Here is a 15,452-nt window from a genome sequence, read left to right on the forward strand (position 1 = left end):
AAGACGACATGACCCAGCTGGAAAATTTTCGGAGAATAGGGGGGTATGTAAAACAAAGAACCCGGCCAGTGAAAGTGACCTTCAAGGCAGAATCGACTCGGAACAGGATCCTGCAGGAGAAAGCACGATTAAGGGACATGCCGACATACAGGAAGGTGTATCTCGACCGCGACAGAACACAAGCAGAAAGGCAGAAACAGAGAGAGATGGTACAAAGGCGAAAGGAGGAAAGAGAGGTGATGGAGAAGACAGACAGGAGATCCCAGACACAGGAATATCAAATACAGACTCCCTTACAACTTCCTATAGAAGCCTCCCAGCCAGGTCAACCCCAGTGCAACCAAAACACCCATGCCACATCCAATGCCCCCACCCACTGCATTACAAATTCCACCCCCACAGCAACCACCCATAGTTCCTTATCAGGTCTCCCACTTCCCCAACCCCAATACACCTCCCAGGAAAACCAGTACAAGAAATGATGGACTATGTCGCAACAAAATGCAAGGAGGCAGAGGAGAGGTTTGTTCCCAAGGGAAACAGAAATAATGGGAAGAACAGAACGAGTCCTTGGTTTACGGAAAGGTGTAGGGAGGCAAAAACTAGGTGTACTAGAGAATGGAAAAGGTACAGAAGACAGAGAACTCAGGAAAATAAAGAGATTAGCCGAAGAGCCAGAAACGAATATGCACAGATAAGAAGGGAGGCTCAGCGGCAATACGAAAATGACATAGCATCGAAAGTCAAGACTGACCCGAAGCTGTTGTACAGCCACATCAGGAGGAAAACAACAGTCAAGGACCAGGTAATCAGACTGAGGAAGGGTGATGGGGAATTCACAAGAAACGACCGGGAGGTATGTCAGGAGTTCAACACAAGATTTAAAGAAGTATTTACAGTGGAAACCAGTAGGACTCCAGGAAATCAGAGCAGGGGGGTGCACCAGCAAGTGCTGGATGAGGTACATATAACCAAGGAGGAGGTGAAGAAGCTGCTATGCGAACTTGACACCTCAAAGGCGGTGGGACCAGACAACATCTCTCCGTGGGTCCTTAAAGAGGGAGCAGAGACATTGTGTGTAGCATTAACAAAGATCTTCAGCACATAATTTGAAACTGGGCAACTCCCCGAGGTATGGAAGATGGCAAATGTAGTCCCAATTTTTAAAAAGGGAGACAGACATGAGGCACTTAACTACAGACCTGTATCACTAACGTGTATAGTATGCAAGGTCATGGAGAAGATCATCAGGAGGAGAGTGGTGGAGCACCTGGAAAGAAACAAGTGTATAATTGACAACCAGCATGGTTTCAGGGAGGGAAAATCCTGTGTCACAAACCTATTAGAGTTTTATGACAAGGTGACAGAAGTAAGACAAGAGAGATAGGGGTGGATCGACTGCATTTTTTTGGACTGCAAGAAGGCCTTCGACACAGTTCCTCACAAGAGGTTACTGCAAAAGCTAGAGGATCAGGCACACATAACAGGAAAGGCACTGCAATGGATAAGAGAATACCTGACAGGGAGGCAACAACGAGTCATGGTACGTGACGAGGTGTCAAAGTGGGCGCCTGTGACAAGCGGGGTTCCACAGGGGTCAGTCCTAGAACCTGTGCTGTTCTTGGTATATGTGAATGACATAACGGAAGGGATAGACTCAGAAGTGTCCTTGTTTGCGGACGATGTGAAGTTAATGAGAAGAATCAAATCGGATGAGGATCAGGCAGGACTACAAAGAGACCTAGACAGGCTACAAGCCTGGTCCAGCAACTGGCTCCTTGAGTTTAACCCCGCCAAATGCGGGGTGAGTATAACACCGAGCATATCTCCTGAGGCGCACATCAATCAGATAACTGCTGCAGCATACGGGCGCCTGGCAAACCTACGGATAGCGTTCCGATACCTCAGTAAGGAGTCGTTCAAGACTCTGTGTACCATTTACGTCAGGCCCATACTGGAGTATGCAGCACCAATTTGGAATCCACACCTAGTCAAGTACGTCAAGAAATTAGAGAAAGTGCAAAGGTTTGCAACAAGACTAGTCCCAGAGCTACGGGGATTGTCCTACGAAGAAAGGTTGAGGGAAATCGGCCTGACGACACTGGAGGACAGGAGGGTCAGGGGAGACATGATAACGACATATAAAATACTGCGCGGAATAGACGAGGTGGACAAAGACGGGATGTTCCAGAGATGGGACACAGACACGAGAGGTCACAATTGGAAGTTGAAGACTCAGATGAATCAAAGGGATGTTAGGAAGTATTTCTTCAGTCATAGAGTAGTCAGGCCGTGGAATAGCCTAGAAAGTGAAGTAGTGGAGGCGGGAACCATGCATAGTTTTAAGGCGAGGTATGATAAAGCTCATGGAGCAGGGAGAGAGAGGACCTAGTAGCAATCAGTGAAGAGGCGGGGCCAGGAGCTATGAATCGACCCCTGCAACCACAAATAGGTGAAATAGGTGAGTACACACACACACACACACACACACACACACACACACACACACACACACACACACACACACACACACACACACACACACACACACGGACACACACACACACACGGACACACACACACACACACACACACACACACACACACACACACACACACACACACACACACACACACACACACACACACACACACACACACACACATCCATAACACAGCACATTACATGTGTTTCCATGACACCAATGTTCACTTAACAACAATGTAAAGACATACTTTGTAAAACCTAAATAAACATTTATCGGATAAAACAGCGTATTGGCCAGAAACATAAGGACTTTTACCTGGAGAATGTCTCGAGGATGTTCAGGGGTTAGTGCCCCCACGGCGCGGCCCATGACCAGGCCTCGCGGTGGAACAGGGCCTGATCAACCAGGCTGTTACTGTTGGCCGCACGGAAACCAACGTACGCATCACAGCCCGGTTGGTCAGGTACTGACTTTAGGTGCTTGTGTAGAGCTTTATCAATCCATCATAACGTGATCAAATTCTTCACAGAGCGAAATGTTCTCGAAGTTTCTGCAACTGTGACTTTGACTTCATTTATTGAGAGTTTTCCCTTTTGTTTTGACTTTGCATTATGTTGTTTAATCTTGTTTGCTAACATATCGTGACGCATATCACTGATCCTGCAGCACAGGACTGACGGAGCATGAGGATCACGTTTATGTCAGTCATAGAGGGTTTGTTTTGGCATGCGTTGCTGCTGCTGCTGCAGTAGTTCCTGCTGGTGATGTATATAGAGAGGATGAGGTGACAGGAAGTGAGTGGTTCCCTCATAAGAACCCATAGCCTCTTGAACCACTCTTCTAGAATCAAGTGTTATGTTATCGAATAAATATATAAATAAACAAATAAAGGGAGGCAGTATTCAGTTAATGAATTAGAATTATTATAAATAAAAAAATAACGAAATAATAAATAACGATTGTATTTTGCGACTATGTTCAGCGAGTCATTAATTTGTCTGTGGACTGACGGCTCAAATGAGTTCATGAACGAGACTCAAGACACAGCCAACATCTTCACAATTTTCAACATAACTTTGTCCTAGTTACTTTGAAAAATTCATTGATAGAATGCTCATGCATTCTGCCCAGGCCCAGAGTCTAGGAACTCCATATTCATAAAAAAATTGCAAGAAACCACTATCTCGGACCTTCTTAAAATCGCTAATTTTGCCCCACTCACAAAGGTGGCAGTAAGACAATTTGCAAAAAAAGAAAAAAGACTATAAACTGAGAGCGCTAGCCTCACACATCAAAATCTTGAGACTAGTCCTAAAACCCATGACTGTCAGCCACATGGAATAACAACAGTTGCACAACCCTTGGGTAACATGGATTTACAGCAACTCGCTCCTACCTTGGATGCACTGGAAGACAAGCTAAATGTAGATGTAAAATACACTGATTTTGGAAAAGCTTTTGACTAGTGCGACCAAAGTGTAACAACGCACAAAATGCGTGCAAAAGAAATAACTGGTAAAGTGGGAAGATGGATATTTTGTTTCTTAATAAGTGGAATCTAAAGAGTAATAAACAAAGTAATGTTGGGGGCTGCCCCACTGAAAAGTTCCGTTCCTTAAAGTACTCGCCGGTCTTCCATTTCTCATTCTTATATCTGATTTAGAGAAGGACATAAATTATAGTGCTGAAGATACTAAAATTTCTGAGAATAGCATCCATTGGGCCACAGACAACAATATGATGTTTAATAATGACAGATTTCATTTGCTTCGCAATTGAAGATGTAAGGAAACAAAGACTGAAACGGGGTACAGGACTAACTCGATTCATTCAGTAGAGCAGCCACTCAGTGTAAGAGACTTGGAAGTGACAATGTTATAGGATCTCACATTCCAAGATCACAACAACGTTGCTATCTTTATAGCAAAGAACATAATAGGCTGGATAACTAGGGTATTCAAAATAAGAGATGCTGAGTCAAGGGCGATATTCTGCAAGTAACTTGCTCTTTCTTTAGGCTGGAATGCTGTTGTATACTAACGGCCCCTTCAAGGCAGGGGCCTTTAGATTACAGAGATGGAAAACGTACAGAGAACCTCCACTGCCCGTGTAAACAAGGTACAGGTGTGGGCATCTTACCTGGCTAACCATGATGCAGGCGTACAGGTGTGGGTATCTTACCTGGCTAACCATGATGCAGACGTACAGGTGTGGACATCTTACCTGGCTAACCATGATGCAGGCGTACAGGTGTGGGTATCTTACCTGGCTAACCATGATGCAGGCGTACAGGTGTGGGTATCTTACCTGGCTAACCATGATGCAGGCGTACAGGTGTGGGTATCTTACCTGGCTAACCATGATGCAGGCGTACAGGTGTGGACATCTTACCTGGCTAACCATGATGCAGGCGTACAGGTGTGTACATCTTACCTGGCTAACCATGATGCAGCCGTACAGGTGTGGGCATCTTACCTGGCTAACCATGATGCAGGCGTACAGGTGTGGGCATCTTACCTGGCTAACCATGATGCAGGAGTACAGGTGTGGGCATCTTACCTGGCTAACCATGATGCAGGAGTACAGGTGTGGGCATCTTACCTGGCTAACCATGATGTAGGCGTACAGGTGTGGGTATCTTACCTGGCTAACCATGATGCAGGCGTACAGGTGTGGGCATCTTACCTGGCTAACCATGATGCAGGCGTACAAGTGTGGGCATCTTACCTGGCTAACCATGATGCAGGCGTACAGGTGTGGACATCTTACCTGGCTAACCATGACGCAAGCGTACAGGTGTGGGCATCTTACCTGACATACCATGATGCAAGCGTACAGATGTGGACATCTTACCTGGCTAACCATGATGCAGGAGTACAGGTGTGGGTATCTTACCTGGCTAACCATGATGCAGGCGTACAGGTGTGGGCATCTTACCTGGCTAACCATGATGCAAGCGTACAGGTGTGGGCATCTTACCTGGCTAACCATGATGCAGGCGTACAGGCGTGGGTATCTTACCTGGCTAACCATGATGCAGGAGTACAGGTGTGGACATCTTACCTGGCTAACCATGATGCAGGCGTACAGGTGTGGGTATCTTACCTGGCTAACCATGATGCAGGCGTACAGGTGTGGGCATCTTACCTGGCTAACCATGATGCAAGCGTATAGGTGTGGGCATCTTACCTGGCTAACCATGATGCACGCGTACAGGCGTGGGTATGTTACCTGGCTAACCATGATGCAGGCGTACAGGTGTGGGTATCTTACCTGGCTAACCATGACGCAGGCGTACAGGTGTGGGTATCTTACCTGGCTAACCATGATGCAGGCGTACAGGTGTGGGTATCTTACCTGGCTAACCATGATGCAGGCGTACAGGTGTGGGTATCTTACCTGGCTAACCATGATGCAGGCGTACAGGAGTGGACATCTTACCTGGCTAACCATGATGCAGGCGTACAGGTGTGGACATCTTACCTGGCTAACCATGATGCAGGCGTACAGGTGTGGGCATCTTACCTGGCTAACCATGATGCAGACGTACAGGTGTGGGCATCTTACCTGGCTAACCATGATGCAGGCGTACAGGCGTGGGTATCGTACCTGGCTAACCATGATGCAGGCGTACAGGCGTGGGTATCTTACCTGGCTAACCATGATGCAGGCGTACAGGCGTGGGTATCTTACCTGGCTAACCATGATGCAGGCGTACAGGCGTGGGTATCTTACCTGGCTAACCATGATGCAGGCGTACAGGTGTGGGTATCTTACCTGGCTAACCATGATTCAAGCGTACAGGTGTGGGTATCTTACCTGGCTAACCATGATGCAGGGGTACAGGTGTGGGTATCTTACCTGGCTAACCATGATGCAGGCGTACAGGTGTGGGCATCTTACCTGGCTAACCATGATGCAGGCGTACAGGTGTGGACATCTTACCTGGCTAACCATGATGCAGGCGTACAGGTGTGGGCATCTTACCTGGCTAACCATGATGCAGGCGTACAGGTGTGGGTATCTTACCTGGCTAACCATGATGCAGGCGTACAGGTGTGGGTATCTTACCTGGCTAACCATGATGCAGGCGTACAGGTGTGGACATCTTACCTGGCTAACCATGATGCAGGCGTACAGGTGTGGACATCTTACCTGGCTAACCATGATGCAGGCGTACAGGTGTGGGCATCTTACCTGGCTAACCATGATGCAGGCGTACAGGTGTGGGCATCTTACCTGGCTAACCATGATGCAGGCGTACAGGCGTGGGTATCTTACCTGGCTAACCATGATGCAGGCGTACAGGCGTGGGTAGCTTACCTGGCTAACCATGATGCAGGCGTACAGGCGTGGGTATCTTACCTGGCTAACCATGATGCAGGCGTACAGGTGTGGGTATCTTACATGGCTAACCATGATGCAGGCGTACAGGTGTGGGTATCTTACCTGGCTAACCATGATGCAAGCGTACAGGTGTGGGTATCTTACCTGGCTAACCATGATGCAGGGGTACAGGTGTGGGTTTCTTACCTGGCTAACCATGATGCAGGCGTACAGGTGTGGGTATCTTACCTGGCTAACCATGATGCAGGCGTACAGGTGTGGACATCTTACATGGCTAACCATGATGCAGGCGTACAGGTGTGGGCATCTTACCTGGCTAACCATGATGCAGGCGTACAGGTGTGGACATCTTACCTGGCTAACCATGATGCAGGCGTACAGGTGTGGGCATCTTACCTGCCTAACCATGATGCAGGCGTACAGGTGTGGGCATCTTACCTGGGTAACCATGATGCAGGCGTACAGGCGTGGGTATCTTACCTGGCTAACCATGATGCAGGCGTACAGGCGTGGGTATCTTACCTGGCTAACCATGATGCAGGCGTACAGGCGTGGGTATCTTACCTGGCTAACCATGATGCAGGCGTACAGGCGTGGGTATCTTACCTGGCTAACCATGATTCAAGCGTACAGGTGTGGGTATCTTACCTGGCTAACCATGATGCAGGGGTACAGGTGTGGGTATCTTACCTGGCTAACCATGATGCAGGCATACAGGTGTGGGCATCTTACCTGGCTAACCATGATGCAGGCATACAGGTGTGGACATCTTACCTGGCTAACCATGATGCAGGCGTACAGGTGTGGGCATCTTACCTGGCTAACCATGATGCAGGCGTACAGGTGTGGGTATCTTACCTGGCTAACCATGATGCAGGCGTACAGGTGTGGGTATCTTACCTGGCTAACCATGATGCAGGCGTACAGGTGTGGACATCTTACCTGGCTAACCATGATGCAGGCGTACAGGTGTGGGCATCTTACCTGGCTAACCATGATGCAGGCGTACAGGTGTGGGCATCTTACCTGGCTAACCATGATGCAGGCGTACAGGCGTGGGTATCTTACCTGGCTGACCATGATGCAGGCGTACAGGCGTGGGTAGCTTACCTGGCTAACCATGATGCAGGCGTACAGGCGTGGGTATCTTACCTGGCTAACCATGATGCAGGCGTACAGGTGTGGGTATCTTACATGGCTAACCATGATGCAGGCGTACAGGTGTGGGTATCTTACCTGGCTAACCATGATGCAAGCGTACAGGTGTGGGTATCTTACCTGGCTAACCATGATGCAGGGGTACAGGTGTGGGTTTCTTACCTGGCTAACCATGATGCAGGCGTACAGGTGTGGGTATCTTACCTGGCTAACCATGATGCAGGCGTACAGGTGTGGACATCTTACCTGGCTAACCATGATGCAGGCGTACAGGTGTGGGCATCTTACCTGGCTAACCATGATGCAGGCGTACAGGTGTGGGCATCTTACCTGGCTAACCATGATGCAGGCGTACAGGTGTGGGTATCTTACCTGGCTAACCATGATGCAGGCGTACAGGCGTGGGTAGCTTACCTGGCTAACCATGATGCAGGCGTACAGGCGTGGGTATCTTACCTGGCTAACCATGATGCAGGCGTACAGGTGTGGGTATCTTACATGGCTAACCATGATGCAGGCGTACAGGTGTGGGTATCTTACCTGGCTAACCATGATGCAAGCGTACAGGTGTGGGTATCTTACCTGGCTAACCATGATGCAGGGGTACAGGTGTGGGTTTCTTACCTGGCTAACCATGATGCAGGCGTACAGGTGTGGGTATCTTACCTGGCTAACCATGATGCAGGCGTACAGGTGTGGACATCTTACCTGGCTAACCTTGATGCAGGCGTACAGGTGTGGGCATCTTACCTGGCTAACCATGATGCAGGCGTACAGGTGTGGGCATCTTACCTGGCTAACCATGATGCAGGCGTACAGGTGTGGGTATCTTACCTGGCTAACCATGATGCAGGCGTACAGGTGTGGACATCTTACCTGGCTAACTTAGATTCGCTCCACCTGACGCCCTGTTTACACATTAGGTCCAGTAATAAGCGTATCATGAGATTACGTCACTGAGATATATAACGAGGATAAACTTTGTTGTGTAATATTAAACAGTCAACTCTATAGCAGCAGCAAATAATACCAATGGACAAAATGTAATATTTCTCTAACTTCCTTTATGGTAGCAGTTTATTGGGGCTTTGTATTAAGTACGTGTCCATATGCAGGAGGCTGTTTATACATATGAAAGAGTGGTGGATTTGAAAACAGGCGTACACTGGTTTACGGAATCTGTAATTGAATTAATTATCCAGGGATTGATGATAACATCAAAATCATAGTCATTATAATAATTCAGAGGGCTCATTGATGTTGTAGACCTGCATTAGTGATGCCTTATATTGATTTAACATGGGATGACTTAATAAAGTTAAACACTGAAACTTTTTTTTCCATTGGAAACCATAACAGAGACTAAATTCCTTAATTATTCTATTTTATGTATATGGATATAACTTAGAAATGTAAGCGTGCCACTTTTTTTTCAGCAGGTCCAGCAGCAGCAGGCCCAGCAACAGCAAGCCCAGCAGCAGCAGGGAAGCGGTGGTTCCTCCCGGGAATCATCTCGTCCATGTTCTCGTGGCTCTACACCGTCCAGCACCAGGTCTTCTACCACGCCTTCACGACGACCACCCAGGCCTTCACGTTCCCCAGACCCTGACACTCCTGATAGTGACGGTGAGTGTTATTACCAGACCCTGACACTCCTGATAGTGATGCTGAGTGTTATTACCAGACCCTGACACTCCTGATAGTGACGGTGAGTGTTATTACCAGACCCTGACACTCCTGATAGTGATGCTGAGTGTTATTACCAGACCCTGACACTCCTGATAGTGACGGTGAGTGTTATTACCAGACCCTGACACTCCTGATAGTGATGCTGAGTGTTATTACCAGACCCTGACACTCCTGATAGTGACGGTGAGTGTTATTACCAGACCCTGACACTCCTGATAGTGATGCTGAGTGTTATTACCAGACCCTGACACTCCTGATAGTGACGGTGAGTGTTATTACCAGACCCTGACACTCCTGATAGTGATGGTGAGTGTTATTACCAGACCCTGACACTCCTGATAGTGATGCTGAGTGTTATTACCAGACCCTGACACTCCTGATAGTGACGGTGAGTGTTATTACCAGACCCTGACACTCCTGATAGTGATGGTGAGTGTTATTACCAGACCCTGACACTCCTGATAGTGATGGTGAGTGTTATTACCAGACCCTGACACTCCTGATAGTGACGGTGAGTGTTATTACCAGACCCTGACACTCCTGATAGTGATGGTGAGTGTTATTACCAGACCCTGACACTCCTGATAGTGATGGTGAGTGTTATTACCAGACCCTGACTCTCCTGATAGTGATGGTGAGTGTTATTACCAGACCCTGACACTCCTGATAGTGATGCTGAGTGTTATTACCAGACCCTGACACTCCTGATAGTGACGGTGAGTGTTATTACCAGACCCTGACACTCCTGATAGTGATGGTGAGTGTTATTACCAGACCCTGACACTCCTGATAGTGACGGTGAGTGTTATTACCAGACCCTGACACTCCTGATAGTGACGGTGAGTGTTATTACCAGACCCTGACACTCCTGATAGTGATGCTGAGTGTTATTACCAGACCCTGACACTCCTGATAGTGATGGTGAGTGTTATTACCAGACCCTGACACTCCTGATAGTGACGATGAGTGTTATTACCAGACCCTGACACTCCTGATAGTGACGGTGAGTGTTATTACCAGACCCTGACACTCCTGATAGTGATGGTGAGTATTGTTATCAGACCCTGACACTCCTGATAGTGATGGTGAGTGTTATTACCAGACCCTGACACTCCTGATAGTGATGGTGAGTGTTGTTACCAGACCCTGACACTCCTGATAGTGATGGTGAGTGTTGTTATCAGACCCTGACACTCCTGATAGTGATGGTGAGTGTTATTACCAGACCCTGACACTCCTGATAGTGATGGTGAGTGTTATTACCAGACCCTGACTCTCCTGATAGTGATGGTGAGTGTTATTACCAGACCCTGACACTCCTGATAGTGATGCTGAGTGTTATTACCAGACCCTGACACTCCTGATAGTGACGGTGAGTGTTATTACCAGACCCTGACACTCCTGATAGTGATGGTGAGTGTTATTACCAGTCCCTGACACTCCTGATAGTGATGGTGAGTGTTATTACCAGACCCTGACACTCCTGATAGTGACGGTGAGTGTTATTACCAGACCCTGACACTCCTGATAGTGATGGTGAGTGTTATTACCAGACCCTGACACTCCTGATAGTGACGGTGAGTGTTATTACCAGACCCTGACACTCCTGATAGTGACGGTGAGTGTTATTACCAGACCCTGACACTCCTGATAGTGATGCTGAGTGTTATTACCAGACCCTGACACTCCTGATAGTGATGGTGAGTGTTATTACCAGACCCTGACACTCCTGATAGTGACGATGAGTGTTATTACCAGACCCTGACACTCCTGATAGTGACGGTGAGTGTTATTACCAGACCCTGACACTCCTGATAGTGATGGTGAGTATTGTTATCAGACCCTGACACTCCTGATAGTGATGGTGAGTGTTATTACCAGACCCTGACACTCCTGATAGTGATGGTGAGTGTTGTTACCAGACCCTGACACTCCTGATAGTGATGGTGAGTGTTGTTATCAGACCCTGACACTCCTGATAGTGATGGTGAGTGTTGTTACCAGACCCTGACACTCCTGATAGTGTTGGTGAGTGTTGTTATCAGACCCTGACACTCCTGATAGTGATGGTGAGTGTTATTACCAGACCCTGACACTCTGATTGTGACGGTGAGTTTTGTTACCAGACCCCAACACTCCTGATAGTGACGGTGAGTGTTGTTACCAGACCCTGACACTCCTGATAGTGATGGTGAGTGTTATTGCCAGACCCTGACACTCCTGATAGTGACGGCGAGTGTCACTACCCTGACTCCTTCAATATAAGCTGCTCCTTCATATCCGGTAATAAGTACTGTATTGCTAGCCGTTCCTAGCAAACTTCCCGTTCTGACACGACTTTCACAGGTTAATTTCTAATATGTGACTCATTGCAGATCTAAACCGCCGTTAGATTATGTTACGAGAGAGAGAGAGAGAGAGATTGATAGCTTTCACCCTCCACCCCTCCACACACACACACAGAAGGGATAGACCAATTCTTTTAGGCCAGACACTAAACTTACCAGTTTCCTACAGAGAAACCCCTTTCTCGGACTCTCAACAACGACATCACTGTCAACAATGTTGGTACAAGTTAGAGCACAACAAATTGTTTTCCAAACAGCAATTGGGCTCCTGGCCATCTTTACACCGCTGTCGGGGTAACGATTACAAATCAAACAAACACTCACACATGGAGAGACGTGTAGCACGTCGCTGGAAACATTGCAGAACCACGCTTTCGATCCAGCATATCTTAGAAGACTATACTATCTCTCAACGAGCTCAGAATTCACTTTTGACATCTGTGTCCTGACCCGCTCTCTCTAACTGACCTCTTTGCCGACAATCCCGCCTTCAACGCAGACTCACTCTTTGGCTGTTTTTAACAGAAACTAACCTATCGCATCTCTGAGATTAGTGTTGCGCCTTCACTAAACCTCAACTCCACTAACTCCTGCCCATACACATTACCACACCACAGCACTGTATAACCCATAAAGGTTTAGCGTTATTTTTTGTAATAATGATAGTAGTAATAATTATAATAATCTAGAGCTGATTTTAGTAAATATGGGAATTAATATATAAAGAGAGGGAGGCAATGAAGACCAGAACCTTCAGCATTAGGATAGTTAAGTAGGATAGTTAAGTAGGATAGTTAAGTTAGGATAGTTAGTAGCTTGTCTATTTTTGGATTTGTGGATGGTGGATCCAGCGTCTACTTCTTGTGCTGACTGACTCGCAGAGGTTTAGAGTTTCACATAAAATACAGTACAATAGTATGTATTAGGACAAAATGTTTCATATGTTCTAATTCCGACTTTTTTTTCCTGTACAGAGCGGTGCGGCAAGACTAACTCTCCCTGTGGCAGTGAAATCTCCCTTCACTCGGCCAAGTCGGCAGCCTCGGCCAAATCCAGTGCTTCGGCGAAATCCAGCCTGTCTGCCAAGTCTAATGCCTCGACCGTATCTAACCTGTCGGCCAAGTCTAGTGCCTCGGCCAAGTCTGCTGGCTCGGCCAAATCCGATTCCTCGGCTAAATCGAAGGAGCCTATGGCCAGGTCCATGCGCAAGTCACCCAGCACTTCCCCAGGCTGCTCCAAGCACCCGGTCAAGAGTGCCGTGGCTAAGAGCACCAAGGCCAAGTCCCCAGTGCCTACCCACAGTGCCAGCAGCAGCGCCCACATACCCTCACACACCATGAATCGACGACGCAGTACCTTATCCTCAGGGTCGTCTGCCTCCAGTGCTGATACTGCTCTTTATAATGGGTGAGCGTCTCTCTTCCTCTTTCTCTCTCTTTTACACAGGGTTTCACAAGGTTAGGTTAGGGTCCTAACTTTATTTACAAGCTATGAGTTGTTACCTACATCAGCTCATTTGATAGACCTTTTTTTTTATTATGAGACATACAAATAAAGAATATGTTGAAGCTGGTCATCTGGATAACAAGACTTCCGTCATCGCTTTTCATTCAGCCATCTTCCTTAGTGGAGTTGGGAATGTCTGTTGAATTCTCGAGGCTCCATTTCCAGATGACTAAGTAAATATTTAGGTACAGGTACACATAAATACAGTTACATAAATTATCATACACAGCAGCATATGTGTAGATTACTTAGGATAACCCAAAAAGTCAGGTAAAGTTACTTATTTCCATTGGGGCCCTTGTAATATCTTATTATTTAAACCTTAAAAGTTAAAACATCTAAGTAACTCAACTATGTGAAAAGCAGTTACTAGGAATAACGTAAGCTGAATTATTTATATTAACATTAAAAAGAGGATCAGATCACAGTAATAGGTACATGAATGTTAAGTGAAAGGTTCATGAATGTTACAGTAACAGGTACATGTATGTTAGGTATACAAGAAATCACTCTCCTCCCTTTCTGTAGCTTCATTCATTTTGTACCTTTTAGTTCTCTTCCTGAACTGGCTCATACTATGGCAGGCTTTGACATGTACAGGCAATCTTTTCCACTCCTTTTTTTGCTTTACAATAAAAGGTGTTTGAAGCCTGACCACTTACTGTGGGTACTACGAAGTTGTGTTCCCTTACCCCAGTACTGTACTTGCTTTGGTTCCCAGCCTTGACAAACTTGGCAGCAGGATATTCTGGACTCTGCTTGTGAGCAACTTTATAAACGTAATTTAATTTCAGTTGTTTTAATCTGTCTTCAACATTCAGCATATCCAGTTGTTGTAATTCATCCTGGCCTACGTGCTCCCTTGGACCCAGGTCCAGGATGAATCTTACCATATTGTTTTGGGAGTAATCTATATGGCATTGTATAAGAGCTAGACATAGGATTCTGCGAGCCTCAGTATGTAAACACTGTGACTGTCTGTAGAGGAACTTTAGTCTGGCATTTGCTTTCTTTACTGCACTTGAGTCAAAGAGGATTCCCAGATATTTCACCGAAGATACTAAAGTGATGGGTTCTCCAACACACTGGACATTAAAATTATTTACTATTTTCAGTTTATTATTTCGTGCCAGAGTATGGCTTCCGTTTCCCCGAGGTGTAAGGATAATTTGTTGTCTACTTACCATTTGCTACAGGATTCTAGTTCTAGTTACAGTACGTTAGCTATATCTTGTGAGTCTTTACCTGACACTAACCGAGGACTGTCGTCTGCATACAACAGAAGCTTACACTTAACACTGATGGCCATGTCATTTACATAACATAGGAGCAGTAAGGGAACCAGAATACTAGCTTGGGGAACCCCACATTCTATCGGCAAGGGTTCTGATTCCGTGTTGTTGAATTGACAGTTTGCTTCCTGTTGCTCAGGTAGGTCTTAAACCAGTCTACGAAACCTATGCCGATAGCATGTAGTTTCTTACATAATATATTATGTTTGACTGTATCGAAGGTCTTTTGCAAGGCTATGGTCACCATACCTTCGAGATTCCATAGCGACATTTGAGTTCTCGGGTAATCCACCAGAATAATCAGGGAGGTGTCGGTCGAGTAAGATCTGAAACCTGATTGGTAACTATGGAGAATGTTTTTGTCATTAAGATACTTAACTACATGACAGTACACCGCCTTCTCTAGAATTCTGGACATCACACTGAGTATACTAACAGGCCTGTAGTTGCTGACATCAAACTTACTATTTTTCTTGAAGACAGGACAACCTGATTACTCCAGATGACAGTCCGATAGTTTACTCCAGATAGATTATATACACCTGGAAAATCCTAGAGGGACTAGTACCGAACTTGCACACGAAAATCACTCACTACGAAAGCAAAAGACTTGGCAGACGATG

General features: G+C 46.5%; 1 protein-coding gene across 9 annotated transcripts in view; it reads left to right on the plus strand.

Moving 5' to 3' along the window:
• The window catches only part of LOC128700710 (DIS3-like exonuclease 2), a 324,230-nt gene that overhangs the window by 270,108 nt on the left and 38,670 nt on the right, over positions 1–15,452 (plus strand). For 7 of the 9 annotated variants that reach the window (XM_053794051.2, XM_070097243.1, XM_070097240.1 and 4 more), the window contains 2 exons: positions 9,431–9,620; positions 13,006–13,438. In XM_053794051.2, the coding sequence (XP_053650026.2) occupies positions 9,431–9,620; positions 13,006–13,438 (623 nt within the window). Of the gene's footprint in view, positions 1–9,430; positions 9,621–11,893; positions 11,916–13,005; positions 13,439–15,452 lie in introns of those variants that run through there. The other 2 variants (XM_070097239.1, XM_070097246.1) reach the window with 2 other exon arrangements.

The sequence above is a fragment of the Cherax quadricarinatus genome, chromosome 56 (genome assembly GCF_038502225.1).
Source record: "Cherax quadricarinatus isolate ZL_2023a chromosome 56, ASM3850222v1, whole genome shotgun sequence".
NCBI classification, from domain to species: domain Eukaryota; kingdom Metazoa; phylum Arthropoda; class Malacostraca; order Decapoda; family Parastacidae; genus Cherax; species Cherax quadricarinatus.